At 35.9% G+C, this 19,138-nt stretch overlaps 1 protein-coding gene across 3 annotated transcripts in view; it reads right to left on the bottom strand.

The window, feature by feature from the left end:
- Positions 1-383: 383 nt before the first annotated feature.
- HEATR5B (HEAT repeat containing 5B) overlaps positions 384-19,138 on the bottom strand; it is a 107,849-nt gene continuing 89,094 nt past the window's right edge. For all 3 annotated transcript variants that reach the window (XM_014832858.3, XM_014832859.3, XM_044772237.2), the window contains exons 34-36: positions 12,118-12,269; positions 10,712-10,925; positions 384-6,253 (exon numbers count right to left, since the gene is read on the bottom strand). In XM_014832858.3, coding sequence (XP_014688344.1) covers positions 5,949-6,253; positions 10,712-10,925; positions 12,118-12,269 — 671 coding nt within the window. In that variant the 3' untranslated portion in view covers positions 384-5,948. The remainder of the gene's footprint in view (positions 6,254-10,711; positions 10,926-12,117; positions 12,270-19,138) is intronic.

The raw sequence follows: 19,138 nt of genomic DNA, 5'->3' as shown, positions 1-19,138 counted from the left end.
AGTGAGTTGCCCAAGGTTACACTGTTTGTAGGTGACAGAGGCAGATTCCCTCCCCCCAGGCAAACTGACCTTATAGTCCACACCAACCACTTTGCTCTATTGCAATCGAATGTGGCGATTTGGATTGGCTGCCATTAATAACGGCAATAAAGACAGATGAGGGGATTTGACAAGATATTTAGGAAACGTGGTGATGAGCTAAGCATAGCGAGGGAGCAGGTGGGAAATGTCAGGGATGATACCAAGATTTATGGCTTATGCCACAGGATAAAATAGTTGTGTTTACTGGGAGATCTTGAGTTGAGAATCAGGGTTTAGATAACGAGGTGAAGAGTTCAATTTTATTTTTTTTATTTTTAAGATTTTTTTATTTTTTCCTTTTTCTCCCCAAAGCCCCCCAGTACATAGTTGTATATTCTTCATTGTGGGTCCTTCTAGTTGTGGCATGTGGGACGCTGCCTCAGCGTGGTTTGATAAGCAGTGCCAGGTCCCCACCCAGGATTCGAACCAACGAAACACTGGGCTGCTTGCAGTGGAGCACAGGAACTTAACCACTCGGCCAGGGGGCCAGCCCCAGGAGTTGAATTTTAAATTAATTGAGTTTGAGGAGTCTCTGAGACAACCAATGGGTAGGAAGTCACTTATGCAAGTGTGCAGAGCAGAAGAGAGGCTAGGGCTCCGGACAACCCTCTGAAGAAATCCCTGCCTATTATTCTCTGTCATACATACTTCATACCGTTCTTTCCAGCTACTTACCACAACCTGTGATTGTTTTCGCTCTCTCCTCAGGCAGAATGTAAACATATCACGACAGTTTCCTTGCTTGACTGTTCCCTATTGTATTCCCAATGCATGACATATAGTAGGTATTCCATAAATAACTGTCCAATGAATGAATGAGGCAGCACTACAGAATCATATCAAAAATCTTTGACAAACAGGAATTCAAGTTTTTCTTGAATATATCCAGTATCAAGGAATGCACTATCATAAGGCAATCATTTTTTAACAGCTTTCGTAGAAAATTCTATTATGTTCTATTGCAAACCACTTATTTGAAACATTGACCTCATGCTGTGGTCAGCTATCTGGTCCTCCCATATGAATATTAAGGACCATGTTACCCTTTTTTATCCTCAGTTCCTGTATAGCACTTGGCTTGGACACACACCAGTTCCCAATTGCTCTTGATATGTGGCATCTGAAGCTGATCTTCCAACCCCCACAGTCCCTGCCACCCCCGCCCCCACACTGGGGTCCCATAGTGTGTAGAGTAGGACGGTCACTTTTCTTGTTTTAAAATGTGCATTTTTACTAAAAACAGCCCAAGCTCCATTAAGTTTTTCTACTAGCTTCATGATTTACAGTTAACTAGAATGCCATTAAAAAATTGTTTAGGTATATTGAAATATTTGGGGAGATTTAATGGCACTCCCAGGCATTTTCTCAGAATTTGGAAAACAATGACCAAGTTTCATTTTCATGTCTGTTATTTCAAAAAGCATCGCTAAGATTCAGCAATGCATATCAAAATTCAAACCTCTCAAATTTTCTTTTTAAAGATTTTATTTTTCCTCCCAAAGCCCCCAGGTACATAGTTGTATATTTCTAGTTGTGGGTCCTTCTAGTTGTGGTATGTGGGACACTGCCTCAGCATGGCTTGATGAGTGGTGCTATGTTCAAGCCCAGGATCCGAACCAGCAAAACCCTGGGCCGGTGATGTGGAGTGCATAAACTTAACCACTCAGCCACGGGGCTGGCCCCAACCTCAAAATTTTTATAACCCCTTTAAGGAATGTATCCCAAGGAAATAATTTACAAAGCTTCACTTTTAAAAAGTCAAATGCAGCATTGTTTATTAAAATGTAAAAACTAGAAACCAAGTACCCAAGCACAGGGTAATGGCTAAGTCAATAATGGTATATCCAATATTAAAAAATGATGGTTACTAAATCCACATTATTATTATTATAGTGATTCTATGGGGAAATGCTTATAAAATAAGTGGCAAAAGCAGGATACAACATCCTATCTGAAGGATAATTATAAATGTGGAAGGAAACAGACTACAATATCAACAGTAATTTGATCTGTGTGGTGAATTGTAGTAATTACCCCCACAGTTTAATAAATGCAAGTTTTCTAACTAAAGTTGATGTATATAATTGATATAATTTATAAAGCATAAAACTGACACTTGTTTTTCCTCTGATTCTACTTTTATGCTCATTAGACAAGATTAAAGCACTTTTTTGTTTCACAAATAAAACTAGAGGCATTTTCCTATATAATCTGGAAGTAAGTTGGAAAGAAGAGATTTAAACAGCGGACGAACAGTCAAAGTTAAAAGTTGGAAAAGCTAAACAAGTTCACTCAAATTTTCATGAATTCTTTTGACTTGCGTTGAAAGTCAAGGGGAAAAAGGGCAAAGAGAAGTCTATGTGTAAGAGAAAAACAGTTCTTGAAATGGCAACCCCTGACTTCTAATGGCAAAAAGAGATGGAGAATTGTGGATAGGGACCAAGGCTGTGAAGAAATTCTCCTGAAGGAAAAGAAACAGTAGTTGTACTAATTACTTGTGCGTGCATGGTTCTCCCATTAGGGACAGCACCAAAAACTTCGCTCAGGATAATTTTTCTAAATTATGGTTAAGACATGAAATTTGTATTTAAGTAAAATTTTGTAAAGCCCATAAATAATTTCATAAGCTTTCAGAACTAGAAATGGGTTTGTAATGATTAAATCAGGTTTTAAAAACAATTCATCTGATGGAAAGCATTAAAGCATGAAATTTATTTATAGCTGTACTCTAGTCATTTCTGGCATCAACCTAAAAATTCCAATTAAGAATGAAGAAAATGTGAAGCATAGTAACTCATATAATGAAATGTGTTTTAAAAATTGGGCTAATTATATCCATCATTCAGCATTGTTTGAGAAGAATGAATGGATAAAAAGTGTCTAGCACAGTGCCTGGCACACGACAGAAGTGGCAGCTCTTCTCAATAGCAATAAACTTTTAGTGATATTTTAACTGCTCTTTGCATTTAATGTACTTTATACTGTCATTTTGACAGCAATTTTATACACATGTAAAAACTACTTAGGCTAAATGATATAATGTGCCAATACTAAAGGATCAGCAAAAGATTCACTCTTGAAAAAATAAGCAGGATACATAGACGTATGTACTTTTTAGATGTGCAAAAGATCAGAGAGAGGATACCTAGTATTTCTTCCTCATTTTACATATGAGGAAACTGAAACCCTCAAAGGGTTAGGTTGTTCAAAGTTCTATCCCTAGTTGATGGCAGAACCTGCTTGGAACAGGGACATCTGACTTCAGAGCTTAGTTCTAATTAAATGCAGAATTCAAACGTGTACTATTGATTAAGAAGAACTTGGAAAACAAATAGAAGATACTTTATTTCTTGCATTAAAACTGTTCAGATTAAGCTTCAGAAAGAATCCACTGACTATTATGATGCTTCTCCTTTCAGCTTCTTGATGCCAGATGTTCATAATCAAATAACTGATTACTCAGAGTGAGGAAAATCTCATGGGTTTGGCAGTGCAACAAATTAATAAATATAATTCTTCAAACAGATCTTTTATAGATATGATCACAGAAAATTAGAAATTAAGTTGTCAATGACTCAGACGAGTTTAGAGAAAGCATCAAGATGTACTGGGGTGGTGGAGGGGGGAGGAAGAGAGAGATGGAGGGATGGAACGAGAAAAAGACGACAGAATCATTGCTAATACAGGATGCAGACTCTCTCACTGGGGGAAACGATGCAGTTTATACTCAAGCGGGAAATGAGAGAAAAAGCCTAGGAGGGACTAAGAACAGCAGAAAATAGCCAAGGCAGAAATAAACATGCTTTATAAACAGATGAATGAAAAGAAGTTACATGTGCAAGAAACAAGCAGATTGGGAAATAGTCTGGCAGTTCCTTAAGGTTGAACATAGAGTTACATTTGAGCCAGCAATTCTATTCCCAGCTAAATACCCAAGAAAATTAAAACAGATGCCCACCCAAAACTTGTACCTGATTGTTTACAGCACCATTATTGATAACAGGCAAAAGGTGGAAGCAACCCAAATGTCTATCAACCAATGAATGGATAAACAAAATGTGGTAGATATACAATGGAGTATTATTCAGCCATAAAAAGGGATGAAGTACTGATGTATGCAACCACATGGATGAACCCTAAACACAACATTAAGTTAGGAAGCCAGTCACAAAAGACCACATATTACATGGTTTCATTTATATGACATGTTCATAATAGGAGAAGTGACAGAGACAGAAAGCAGATCAGTGGTATTGTAAGGCTGGGGGGTGGACAGAGAGATTGGGGGGTGATAGCTAAGGGGCACAGGGTTTCTTTTTGGGGTACTGAAAATGCTCAAAATTGATGGTGGTGATGGTTGTACCACTCTGTGACTATACTACAAACGACTGAATTTACACTGGAAAAGAGTGAATATATGGTATACAAATTATGCCTCAATTAAAATGTTACCAAAAATGCCCCCAAAACAAGGAGAATAACTTTGGAAAAACAAGCCTGAAATGAAAAAACAACTCTGTTGTTTTTAGAAATAAAAATCAGTGAGAAAATAGCTAAGACAAAGCACCTATCTGAGGTATCCAAAAGACTAAATAAGGAAGAAAGGCAAGGCTATGTGAGCTGCCAATTGGCGAAGGTATGAGAGAGAATAAATAGGAGGTAGCAAATGATAAACAGATAAACATTGGAATGGTCAGAAAGGTGACTTGCTTTTGATAATAGTCTATGTAACATCGTCTGGTAAAACTCAGTGTTTAAAATTTCCTACACGCTGTGGCAAACATTCATTTTGTCAATTATCTATTTGACGTAGTAAAATTCCCATTGCATGAGAGACTGGCATAATGGTAATTATGACTAGTTCATTTTTGTATGCCCTGAAGCATTTAGCTTGATGCCTTATACACAGTAGGCACTCAAATAAATATTTGATGAATGAAACTAACCATCACAGCCAGAACTCAAGGCTCTGTAATTATAAAATATAACTGAGGTCAAATTTAACCATTAAAAATGCAGAACATTATTCCACGTTTGAAACATTTTAATGGACCTTTAAATGAGAGCTTTAATTCAGTTAACAACTAAAATATACACAAGTATAATTTAGTTATCCAATATGAAAGTAAAAATATCTATCAGGGGGCCAGCCCAGTGGCACTGTGGTTGGATTCACCCGCTCTGCTTTGGTGGCCCGGGGTTCGTGGGTTTGCATCCTGGTCGTGGACCTACACACTGCCCATCAAGCCATGCTGTGGCAGTGTCCCATATACAAAAAAATAGAGGAAGATTGGCACAGATGTTAGCTCAGTGACAATCTTCCTCACGTAAAAAGAGGAAGATTGGCAACAGATGTTAACTCAGGGTCAATTTTCCTAACCAAAAGAAAAAAAAAAAACTATCAGAAAGGTTAAGGACATTTTGAGAAATGCTAAGAAAATGTGACTTTATTCATATTATATACACCATGAAACACTTCCCATTATTATTGTTATTTCAAAATTTAAATTCTGCTTGTTTTTCAATTAAATGTTTTCATGACAATATCAATAGGCTGCCCAACTACATGATAAAGTTGTGTTTTTGCATTTAAATTTAAAAGACTATGGCTCAGTATTTAAAAACAATTAATAAAAGAGAAATAGTAGTAGGACAAAAATGAAAGCACATTCACCACACGATAAAAAAAAATAATTTCTTCAAAATCAGAAGGAGGTGTAAGCATTGTTTCTAACCTAACCCACTTGGAAACATATAATACCAATACCAATATACAAATAAAGTAGAACCTATAGCCTGGAATGGTGCAGTGGCTATCTCTAATTAGGTGCATTGACACTATAAATAAAAATGAATGGAATGGTAAGTCAAAAAAAACTTGTTTTTAGCTTAATTGTTGGTGCAGAATGTACGGTAGGGGCCGGCTGCCTGGCGGCTGCTTTAGCTTTGCTGGCTTGACTTGCTCGAACAGCAGTTTCCAAACGTACTTTCAACTCAGGCGCCGCTCCCATTACTGTCTTGAAAGCATGTGGATATAGAGGTCCAATATGCATTAAATTCTGGAGTGCAAACTCATGAAGATCTTTGGAAGCTGTGCTTGCTGAGGCAAAAGAATTTTCATCCAGCAGGTAAGAGATCAAAGTGGGTACTAAAAGAGCAAGTAACTGGACTCCTGCAAACAACAAAGATAAAGTCTGAAGATGATCACAAATCTGAAAATTACAATAAACTTTAGTTTAAAAAATAGGCAATTACCACAGTAGTCTGAATTATAATAAACTATAGATAAACGCACATATCTATTTTAGGTCTCAATGATAACACAATCAATATTAAATATTTACTAAATGCTCGAGCCATGTTAGGGTTGCAAACCAGGTTTATTAAGATTGTGCATTTTACATTTATATTAATTTATTTTATTAAAAAAAATACTGGCTAAAAGGTTAAAGAGGAGTAAACATTTCACAATTGCCATCTGGCAGAATGTATTTTGAGAGCAGGATTATGAAATTTTTAAGGGCATTCCAGAATAGGGAGATTGGAGCAGGGAACAAAAACCTGAACAGCATCCATTTACTAGCATTTAACTAAAAATAGGTATTTCTTTCTTTTTAAAATAGAAATACAACTCTTTCACATTTCATCACCCCCCAAAACTGACAGTAACTGAGGGAAAAGTCCCTCAAAAATAAGGGAATAAACTTAGGGTTAAAAAACAAGGACCCACGTCTGGCTGACATAAATTCCAAGGGCTTAAAAAAACGTTATTTGGAGGCTTAATCTCCTTTTACTAGTCTCTGTCTTCCAATATTAACCATTCCATCCTGGAATATACATTTCATTTAAGCTGGTATTTTTCTAAAAAAAAAGAAATCATATATATGTGTGTGTATCTTATAATCAACATTGAGAATGATACCTTCTCTGCCTTTAATTTATGTTAATTTGTGCAGAATGACAATGGATGAGATTAAAGGCAGGGCTTAAGGAGCAGGAAGCCTCCGATACAGAACTGGGAGATGTCACCAAAGACAGTGATGATAAACAGTGAAGCCTTTCCAGAACCCCAAACCCACTCTGGCCCTGAACTCCCTCTTTCCCTGCTGTATTTTTTTCTCCATAGCAGCTATCAATTTCTGGATCTCAATATTATATCTACATCTAAAATTAATATAGTTATATCCATTTTCATCAGAGTGAGCTGAGTAATCAGGCAATATTTCTTTTTAAAGACTGGCACCTGAGCTAACATCTGTTACTAATCTTCCTTTTTTCTTCTTCTTCTTCTTCTCCCCAAAGCCTCCCAGTACATAGTTGTATATTCTAGTTGTATGTCCTTCTGGCTGTGCTGTGTGGGACGCCACCTCAGCGTGGCCTGATGAACGGTGCTAGGTCTGCGCCCAGGATCCGAACAGGGAAAACCCTGGGCTGCCTAAGCCGAGTGCGTGAACTTAACCACTCGGCCACGGGGCCAGCCCCAACTTTTCTTAAAGAAATGAGATCGGACGTAGGTTTAGTAGATTTGTATAAGAAGAAAGGAGGGGAAGACAAGACCTGAGGAAAGTGAAAATAGCATGAGCAATGAATAAAGATTAAAATGGGTAGAACAAGAAAATTGGTCTGGTCAGGTTAGTAGGTACACATTGGGGAGGAGAACAAGTTTTGAAAACTGAGCAAAGACATTCAGACTTGATGCAAGAGAAAACTACTTGAAATTCTTAAACAAGGGATAGAGAAAATTGTTTTAGGTAAATTTTATGGGGAACATCTGGTAGGAAACTATTATAGTTACGTATTTATGAGGTGATTAGATACAAGAATAGAAAGCAAGTTTCTCTTGAATCCTAGAGAAGTTTCAAAAAGAAATAGGACAAATTTTGAGTAATAGATTGAATACAGACGATGAACAAGAGTTAAGAGTCAAATATAATTCCAACATTTTTAGCTTCTAACCTTGGTCATGTCAGGTGAGAAATATTCACTGCCTGTTTCTATAATGGATACTGTAATTTTTTTCCCACACATAGTTTTGTGTGTGCGTGTGTGTGTGTGTGTGTGTGTGTGTTGATGAGTTGTAAAGGAAAGCTTCCCATGTACAAAACCATTTTTTTCCTAGAATGGATACTGTAAAGTTAAAAAGAAAAATTAACGTTTAACTGATGAGAAAAAGTTGAGTAACAAAACAAATTTAAAAGCCTAAAATTTACCCTCTTAGAATCACTACTATATTTTATATAACTATATATTACAGTGTTAAGTATAACTTAATACTCTGTATTGTATAATATATATAAATATATATTATACTATTAAGTATTAGCTTTAATAATTATTGATATACTATTAGATTTAGTTTTAATTTTTTAAAGATTTTATTTTTTTTCCTTTTTCTCCCCAAAGCCCCCCGGTACACAGTTGTGTATTTTTAGTTGTGGGTCCTTCTAGTTGTGGCACGTGGGAGGCCGCCTCAGCATGGCGCGGTGAGTGGTGCCATGTCTGCGCCCAGGATTCGAACTGGCGAAACCCTGGGCCACCGAAGCGGGGCGTGTGAACTTAACCACTCAGCCATGGGGCTGGTCCTAGTTTTAATTTTTTAAAGATGCCAATTGCTTATTCTACCTTTTAAAAGTCTTGCTGTAGTACAAAACATCTGTTATCTGAGCGAAGCAATTCTTTAAAAAATGAATGGTGCTTATTGCTCATATAACTCACTAACAATACTACAAATTGGTCTGGTTGAAGAGCTGAAATTACAGTGCTTTGGTTATTTCATACCGTAAATTAATTGACATTTGGAAAATAAAAATGTTATTTATTTCACGGACATTGTTGAAGTCTAATTAACTATTAAGCTATATTTAATTTCACAGATAATATATAAATATGTTCTTGGTGTTAAAAGAATTCAAACAATAGAGAATTACTTAAAAAGAAAAAAGTGTAACACTCTCTTGCCTACCTGTCCTCATGTTAAGTTTATTCTAACTTAGGGCATCTGTTCAGAAATCGATCCCAAGAGTCAACTCAACTCAAACATATTTTAAATAGTGACTATGCAAAAGGCAATAAGCCAATGCTAGGATTACAAAATGATTAAAATTTAGTCATCATCTTTATGGAGTTTACGGTGAGTAAACTAAAAATAAAGATAAATTATGTTGAGTTGCCAAACATAGGCCATGATGTCAGTCATAACATTTCTACCCAAATAATCTATTAATATCTAATTTCAACTAAACGTATCAACTCCCTCCAAACATTCCTTCTTCCTGACTTTTCTAATTCTGACGCTGCTTCCATGCTTCTTTCCAGGTAACACTACTGCTATTTGGCTCTTCTCTTTCTCTTGCTCCCTATAACTAGTTACTCACAAAGTCAGATCAATCTTTTTTCATAATCTCCTCTGCATTCCTCTCTTCCACTATCATAGTTCTGGAGTGTTATTTTATAAGGAAGCTACTGCAATAGCTTTTTAAAAATCTCTACTACCTTAGCAATTTCCTGTGAAATTTTTTCAAGGGAAGAGGAAAAACTTTATGATAGAAAAAATAGATGTGATTTTGATCTGGAGATTAATCTGGAAACATATATTAAAAGCCTTAAAAATGTGCATTTCCTTCAATCCGGTAATTTTACTTTTAGAAATTTACCTGATAGAGATAATAAAAAATGCGTGCAAAGATTTCTGTACAAAGATACTCATCTTAGTTATTTATGATCTTGAAAAATTGGAAAGAGTTTAACATTCAATCATAAGGTACTGTTTTAAAAAGTATAGTCAGGGCCGGCCCTGTGGCCAAGTGGTTAAGTTCGCTCGCTCTGCTTTGGTGGCCCAGGGTTTTGCTGGTTGGGATCCTTGGTGCAGACATGGCACTGCTCGTCAGGCCACACTGAGGCGGCGTCCCACATGCCACAACTAGAAGGACCCACAACTAAAATATACAACTATGTACTGGGGGGATTTGGGGAGAAAAAGCAGGAAAAAGAATTTAAAAAGATTGGCAACAGTTGTTAGCTCAGGTGTGAATCTTAAAAAAAAAAAAGGATATTCTATCTGCAACAATTAAAAATCATGTTTTTAAAGACAAATTTTAGATTGTGATGAAATCAAGACTTAAGCAGAGGATAAACAAGAGTAGGTACTAAGTTGCACAAGTCTCTGGTTAAATGGATGTATGTGGCAGTTTTTCATTAAATAAAAAAATAAAAATTTTAAAATTTCAAATTTTTAAGTATTTTAATAATGATGTTTGGTATTAATACTGATCTGGTCCTATTTGGTATAAAGCTTTTATACCTCTATTATGAACACCAGAACGTATTACTTTAAAAAATCTATTAAACACCCATATTTTTCCTACTTCTCATAGAGTACATTCCTAGAAAATAAAAATATTACTGTGTTGAAATGCTATCAGTAATTTATATTAACGTCTTGCTCATAAAAAATAAACATGTCAACTCAACACATTATGTCATAGCATAAGCAAAAACATTAAGCTTTCAGACAGGAACTACTCCTTAGTAAACTTACTGTTGCAGTGGCCTATGACTAATACCCAATAAGATTTACATACAATACAGATCTTCATTTTAGACTAGTGGCTTTTTATAAGGAAATACTTACTGTTCTGTTCTTCCCCAAGAGCAACCAATGTTTCAAGAACTTTGATTCCTTCTTGAACAGCTAAAAGTTCCGTGTTACTGGCTGGTCTGTTTCTTTCAACAGCTTTTAGCTTTTCAACCACTATTGGAGCTAATGAATGGATATAGGGAGTTGAAAGGGCACGATTGGAATGTTGGAAGACTGAGAGGAGAAGCTGGTAGCATTTGGCTTGAACCTATACGAGAAAATCATTTTATTAATTAACGTGTGATAGTTCTTATTTGCTCTACAATCACATTGCATCTTAATATATACTGAAAAGAAGTGATACCGCAAGATGACAATAGAAATGTGGGAGGAATTAATGCCTTTTTCCATTTATAGAAATGGAGTAACGAAACTTCCAGTAAGCTAACTACATAAAACTAACTGAAAAGAAATTAATCAAATAAATATTCTTTATATGTTAACTGCCAAATTACCATGCTTATATAATTTGTATATTTCTATAATGCGTAAGAAGCTAGAAAACAGAATTCTAATTTCTGGTTTTAATTCTTTAAGTTACAATTACCCTCTCACTTTAACCTAACATATCTAGTAAGGAAGGCTAATATTAGAATAGTGTCAAAGCTATAAAAATACATTCTTTTAGATACCTCAAATCCATCTGCATTCCCTGGAAATGACTGCTTACACCAATTTAAGTGTTCTAGGCCTACAAAGTAAAGTCTCAGTGGCTCCACTTAGATTAGAAAGATTTCATATTAATAACAAAAAAAAAAAAAAGAAGGGAGGAGAAAGGAAGGTCCATCAACACATGGGATGAATAGTGGAAAAAAAACTGTTTTGGTGCCTTGGTAAAAGAGAAGCTGCCAAACATCACTGGACATGATACCTGGGGAGTGTTTTAAGATGCAGATCTCTGGGCCACAAATTGGGAGATTCTGATGTAGAAAGATAGTGGTAGATGTTACTTAATTGCTTTTATTTCTGATGTGCAGCAGGTTTGAGAATCATTAGTTTAGACTTTGACATTGTAAAACAATAAAACAATTTCTAGAAAAACTAGTTTCCAATACGTTCATTAAAACGTAATAATATATATTTATCCTTTAATGCCCTTGGTGTCACTAAGTAAATGGTGAAAAATATCATCATCGAGTCATGTAAAGTCTCTACCAATATAGGCTAGGGTTAATCAAGTATTTTAGATACTGGACAATTTCTGCATATGTAAATAAACACACACGTGTCTCTCCTAGTGCTTAAATCAATGATCTTTTCCAGTTTTTCTATTTAAAAGCCACCTATCAAATACCTAGGTTTTCATTTGATATATAACACATTTTAATGAATCAATCTGAAATTTTCCTGGTAAAGTGGAATGTTTACCTCTATGTTTAACTGTTCTAAGTGTAACTTACCCATGGATCACATGAATTTAATGCATTTTTAAATCTGTTCATGCAGCCATTCTGTAATGACTGGACTCCTATTATTTCACTACTGGCAGACCACAGGAGGAGTGCAATTGCTGTTAGCATGCTGACTTCATCAGGCGCAGGCAGAGAATCTTCTGAAATATGTAAATGATGAAATATTGAAACATATGAAAAAGGAAAGCAATGTGCTGTTTCTAAAATGTTTCGGAATTTCAGTCTTGAACAATAACCCTCTCTCCCCCCAACATTTATAGCAGTGTCATTCTAATACAGTCCATAAACAACTTGATGATTAGAACTCCTCTCCTACTGAGGAAACAGGGATACTTTAGTAGAAGTCCCTATATTAAAGTCCTTTCTCCTTGTTTTTCTAGATGGTGTAATATTAATTGAAAAAAATTCAAGCATAAATCCTAACAAGAACTCGAAACAAATTTATATATGAAAGATAACATGGTGATATAACATTAAAAGTCATTTAACTTCTCTGGAGTTTAGATTGATCAAAAATTTCCAAATACTCTCCTTTCAACAAAGTTAAATGATTATGATAAAATATTCTAGGTAATTTAAAAATCCAGAGCAGACTTCCTTAGCGACATCACCTTTCCATTTAGTAAATATGAAACCTATAAATTCTATACAACCATAAAAAAATCTTGCACAATTTCCTGAAGACAGCAGTCTCATAATTTTCAAGGCTTTTTGCTATTGCAATCATTTATTCAGGAACAGATACAACTTTAACCTAATGGAAATATAGTATGTAATTAGAAATACAGGAAATATGTACATTTATTCTAAAGAACAATAGTACTGAATATATAAAATAAGAGAATCAAACTCTCTTGTGATTACCGTTTCTCCCACAGTTGGAACATTATGTGAATTTGAGCTAATTTGTCAACTACAAATACCCAACGGTAATCAGGGCTTCATCAGGATTATGAACATATACAACTGATAATACTAACATTATCTCATAATGAGGGTATTAGCTGTTCGTAAAATAGAATGGGCTAGAAACACCAGTTGAGAAGAAGTCTATTAACATAAAGAAAAACAAAAGAGATGTAAAATTTGAAGGATTTAGTCAATCTACAATAGCCTAAGTCACACATGTTAAAAACCTGAGAACTCCTTAGAAGAAACATCATTCTAGGTGAAAAGAGAACAATCTCTCAACTCAGAGTCTGTGACATTGCAAGGAATTTCTTGTCAGAAAATTAATATAATATTTTTAAGTTGTGACTTCAAGAAGATTTGGCATCAAAATACCATTCTCTACTAAAAGGAACCAGGGCTTTTTGGAGAAGTGACTGATTTCAGAACAGTAACAGGGAAAACACAAGATGAGTCTGCTACATCTTGGTGCCAGAAAGTAAAGAGTGCTCAAGAAATAATAATGATGATGATGATGTCAAAACGACAGTAATGGACACACTGAATTAAAGAAGGAATCATGAGTCTGTACTGATAGTAATAAACAAATGAGTAAACAGTAAAGGAAGGGCAAAGAAAAAGACCTTCCTTTCAGCAGAAAGCCAACTAAGAAACGCGAAAGGAACAAATAAATGTAGAAGTTAGAAAATTATCACTTTGATATCATCATAGTAATAATCAATTCAGGGACAATATGGATGCTAAAACCACTAGGTGAAAACTTTATGGGGAACAGATAATTGACATAGTCTCAAAGTATCTCCCCACAAATTTTTTATTAATTATAAAAGGGAAAATGTCAACTTTATAGTGGGGAAACATGGCAGACACCATCTTAAATCAAGTTACTGAAGTTAAGATTCCCCAAAATGGGACAAAGCAACATTATATGCCTTCTTATATGATGCACTAAGAAAGACATTAAGAATACCCACATAGTATTCCTGTCAAAAATGTGTAACCTGACTCTAATCATGAGAAAACAAACCAGACAATTCCAAATGGAAGAACACTCTATAAAACAGATGGCCTGTACTCTTAAAAAATATTAATGTCATGAAAGATACAGGCTGAGGAACTGACTTAGATTAAAGAAGACTAAAGCACTATGACAACTAAATATAATGAATGATTCTGGACTGTATCCCATATAAAAAGAAAAAAGTTCTATGAAAGTCATTATTAGGACAATGGGTGAAATTTGCATATGAACAATAATAGCATTGTATCAATGTTAAGTTGCCTAATTTGATAATTCTTCTCTGGTTATGTAAGAGAATGTTCTTGTTCTTAGGATATCTGTGAAGTATTCAGTTGCAAAGACTCATGATGACTTCAATGTATTCTCAAATGTTTCAGCAAAATTAATAGTGAAAATAGTAACAATAATAATATGTGGATTACAGAGTAATAAAACGTGGCAAATGTTAACAACTGGCGAACTCTAAGAGAAGAGAATACCGGAATTCACAATACTATTCTTATAATTGTTTTTAAGTTTGAAATCTATTTCAAAATTGAAGTTTTAAAAATGGAAGAACAATTGCAGCAATCTTGAGAGTGATTCATTACATCCAAGAAGATTTATGTACGTGTGTGTGTGTTCACATACATACATATACACTTTGTTTTAAAGCAGATGCCTCAGATTTTAGAATAGGAAATATGATTTCCATAATGGAAATTTTCTATTATAAAACTTTTTTTGGAAATTGGGGGATTCTGCTTGCCTTGCATACAAATACTGTACAAACATACCTGTGGCCTTGATCCCTACTTCACACTGACTGTGTCTCCTGAGAATTCAATTCTGGACAGAATATCTTAGGCAAGTTAATTCTCTTATACCTTTAAATTCATCTAATATGAATGAACTAGACTGATAAATATCAAAACTTTCCCTTTTAACTGACAATTTAAAAAATACATGAATATTGACTATCAACTCTCACATGAAAATTAAAACAAAATTTTTTTAAACAAATTCTTCACTATTTCTTTTACTTGTTATTCATAACTATGTGTCTACACATATAAACATTTACATACATATATAAATATGGCATTTAATGTTTCTTTTATTTGGTTAAAAATTTACCTTAAAAAACAAAATATTGAGAGCAGGAGGTGGAGCAAAATGGCGGGGTGAGCTGGCCCAGGACTCTCTCCCCTCCAAAGTACAACAAAGAACCGGGGAAAAAAAAACACCTGAATTTCAGCTAATGAACCTAATGCCAGGACTTAGAGACCTACAGTATCAAAAGACAGAAGATGGAGCCCCTACTGCCTGCCTCGGAGGAGCTGGAACTGGGTAAGAGAGAACATCGCTCCATCCCCTAGAAACCAGGATCCCCACGCGGTCCGGGAAGGAGCGGGGGAGGGGCCGCGTGACCAGGGGATCGTCTAGGACTCCTGCCACCAGTACAGTGGAAACCCACTGACGGGGGAAAGCTTCCGTGTGCCGGGACCCCATAAACGCAGGGCGGGAGACCAGAGAACAGAACTGATCGAATCCAGATCGGTGCGCGAGAGAAACCGCCCCTGCCCCGGCAAAGTGCACTGGGCGCGGACATCTTGCCTGAAGGCAGAGAGCTCAGACTGCGTGGCACTTGACCCCCATCTAGTGGTGACAGGCGGTAACTGCAACCGAATTCTACCACCATGTGAAAAAACCGCTCCTCTACCATCCAGCAATTTATAAAAGGCCCAGACCAGAAGGAAAACAATAAAAACATAGAATTAAGTCCTGAGGACTTGGAATTAGGTAAACTAAATGAAAATGAGTTCAGAGAAGCTATAATCAAAAAACTCAATGAGGTAGAGAGAAAGGTAGAGAAACAAGCCGAGTTCTGGAGTTACTTCACAAAAGAGATTGAAATTATAAAGAAGAATCAAACTGAATTACTAGAGATGAAAAACACAATGGACCAGATAAAACAGAATACGGATTCCCTGAATGCCAGGGTAGACTCCATAGAAGAGCAAATTAGCATAATCGAAGATAGACAGGCTGAATGGCTGCAGACAGAGGAAGAAAGAGAACTAAGGATTAAAAGGAAGGAGGAAAGTATCAGAGAGATAGCAGATTCAATGAGGAGAAAGAATTCAAGGATCATAGGAATTCCCAAGAACATAGAAAAGGAAAATGGAGCAGAAAGTGTGCTTAATGAAATTATAGAAGAGAACTTCCCAAATCTAGGGATTGAGGGAGAAATGTGTGTAGAGGAAGCTTTTAGATCTCCTAGATTTGTCAATGTAAAAAGACCTACTGCAAGGCATATAGTAGTAAAATTGGCAAAAAGGAACGACAAAGAAAGAATACTCAGGGCTGCATGAAATAAGAGAATTACCTACAAGGGAGCCCCTATCAGACTTTCAGCAGATTTCTCTGCAGAAACCTTACAAGCTAGGAGAGAATGGAGTGACATATTCAAAGCTTTAAAAGATAAAAATCTTCAGCCAAGAATACTCTATCCAGCAAGAATACCCTTCAGATATGAGGGAGAAATTAAATCTTTTCCAGACAAACAAAAGTTAAAGGAATTTGTAACCAAAAGTCCTCCACTACAAGAAATCCTCAAGAAGGCCCTCCTACCTGAAAAAAGAAAAAAGGGAGAAAGGAGTCACAAACCACAGAGTAGGGAGACAGATAAATAGAACCAGAATAGGATAGCAAATATTCAACTATAGCATTAGGATAAAGGTAAGGAAACTACCAAAGCAAAGACGATCTTATCACCCTAACTACAAACTCATAACACAAGTTGGAACAAGAAGTGAAAATAATAATTTAGGAGGGGAAGAGCAAAGGGACTAAATTAGTCTAGGTTAAGTAAGTAAGAGACCACCAGAGAATAGACTATATTATACATGAGATTCTAAATACAAACTTCAGGGTAGACACTAAACTAAACAACAGAACAGAGACACAAAACATAAATAAGGAAAAATCTAAGAAACCCAGCATAAGAAATTGCAGTATCAAATGGGTAGGATAAAGCACACAGGAAGAGAAAAGCAGGAAAGCCAGATAATGAGCAACAGATTGACAGCTTTAAGTCCACATGTATCAATAATCACTCTCAATGTAAACGGACTGAACTCTCCAATAAAAAGACAAAGAGTGGCAAAATGGATTAAAGAACAAGATCCAACAATTTGTTGCCTCCAGGAAACACACCTTAGCCCCAAGGACAAACACAGGATCAGAGTGAAGCGGTGGAGACCATACTTCAAGCTAATAGCAAGGAAAAAAAGCAGGTGTTGCAATTCTTTTATCAGATAAAGTGGATTTCAAAATAAGACAGGTAAAGAGAGACACACAGGGACAATATATAATGATCAAAGGGACACTTCATCAAGAAGAAATAACGCTTATAAATATCTATGCACCCAACATAGGAGCACCAAGGTTCATAAAGCAACTATTAACAGACCTAAAGGAAGATGTTAAAAACAATACAATAACAGTAGGGGACCTCCACACCCCACTCACATCAATGGACAGATCATCCAGACAGAAAACCAACAAAGAAATAGTGGAGCTAAACGAAAAACTAAAACAATTGGACTTAATAGACATATATAGATCACTTCACCCTAAAAAAGCAGAAGACACATTCTTCTCAAGTGCACATGGAACATTCTCAAGGATAGACCATACGTTGGGAAACAAGGCAAGCCTCTAGAAATTTAAAAAAATTGAAATAATAACAAGCATCTTCTCTGATCATGCTGCTATAAGGCTAGAAATTAATTACAAGAAAAAAGCTGAGAAAGGCACAAAGATGTGGAGACTAAACCATACACTACTGAACAAGCAATGGATCATTGAAGAAATTAAAGAAGAAATCAGAAAATACCTGGAAACTAATGAAAATGATAACACGCCATACCAACTCATATGGGATACAGCAAAAGCTGTATTAAGAGGAAAATTCATCGCAATACAGGCACATATTAACAAACAAGAAAAATCCCAAATAAGCAATCTTAAACTACACCTAACTGAACTAGAGAAAGAAGAACAAATAAAGCCCAAAGGCAGCAGCAGGAGAGAAATAATAAAAATCATAGCAGAAATAAATACTACTGAAATGAAAAAGGCGATAGAAAGCATCAATGAAACAAAGAACTGGTTCTTTGAGAAGATAAATAAAATTGACAAACCCCTAGCCAGACTTACAAAGAAAAAAAGGGAGAAAGCTCAAATAAACAACATCAGAAATGAGCGAGGAGAAATAACAACAGACAGGAGAAATAACAACAGACTGCAGAAATAGAACAGATGGTAAGAGAATACTACGAAAAACTCTATGCTAAGAGAATGGATAACCTAGAGGAAATGGATAAATTCTTGGACTCTTACAATCTCCCAAAGCTCACTCAAGAAGAAGCAGACAATTTGAACACACCAATCACAAGGAAAGAGATTGAAACGGCAATCAAAAACATCGCAAAGAATAAAACCCCAGGACCAGATGGCTTCCCTGGGGAATTCTACCAAACTTTCAGAGAGGATTTAACACCTATCCTTTTCAAGCTATTCCAAAAAATTAGGGAGGATGGAACACTTCTTAACACATTCTATGAGGCCAACATCACGCTGATACCAAAGCCAGACAAGGACGCCACGAAAAGAGAGAACTACAGGCCAATATCACTGATGAACATAGATGCAAAAATTCTAAACAAAGTTTTGGCCACCAGAATTCAGCAATTCATCGAAAGGATCATACATCATGATCAAGTGGGATTCATACCAGGGACACAGGGATGGTTCAACATCCTCAAATCAATCAACGTGATACACCACATCAACAAATTGAGGAATAAAAACCACATGATCATCTCAATAGATGCAGAGAAAGCATTTGACAAGATCCAACAGCCATTTATGATAAAAACTCTGAACAAAATGGGCATAGAAGGGAACTACCTCAACATAATAAAGGCCATATATGACAAGCCCACAGCCAACATCATACTCAATGGGTAAAAACTGAGTGCCATCCCCCTGAAAACAGGAATGAGATAAGGATGCCCTCTATCACCACTCTTA

The sequence above is a fragment of the Equus asinus genome, chromosome 6 (assembly GCF_041296235.1).
Source record: "Equus asinus isolate D_3611 breed Donkey chromosome 6, EquAss-T2T_v2, whole genome shotgun sequence".
In the NCBI taxonomy this organism is placed as follows: Eukaryota; Metazoa; Chordata; class Mammalia; order Perissodactyla; family Equidae; genus Equus; species Equus asinus.
Note: the sequence above shows the minus strand (reverse complement) of the source record. Positions and strands in the feature narration are given on the sequence as shown.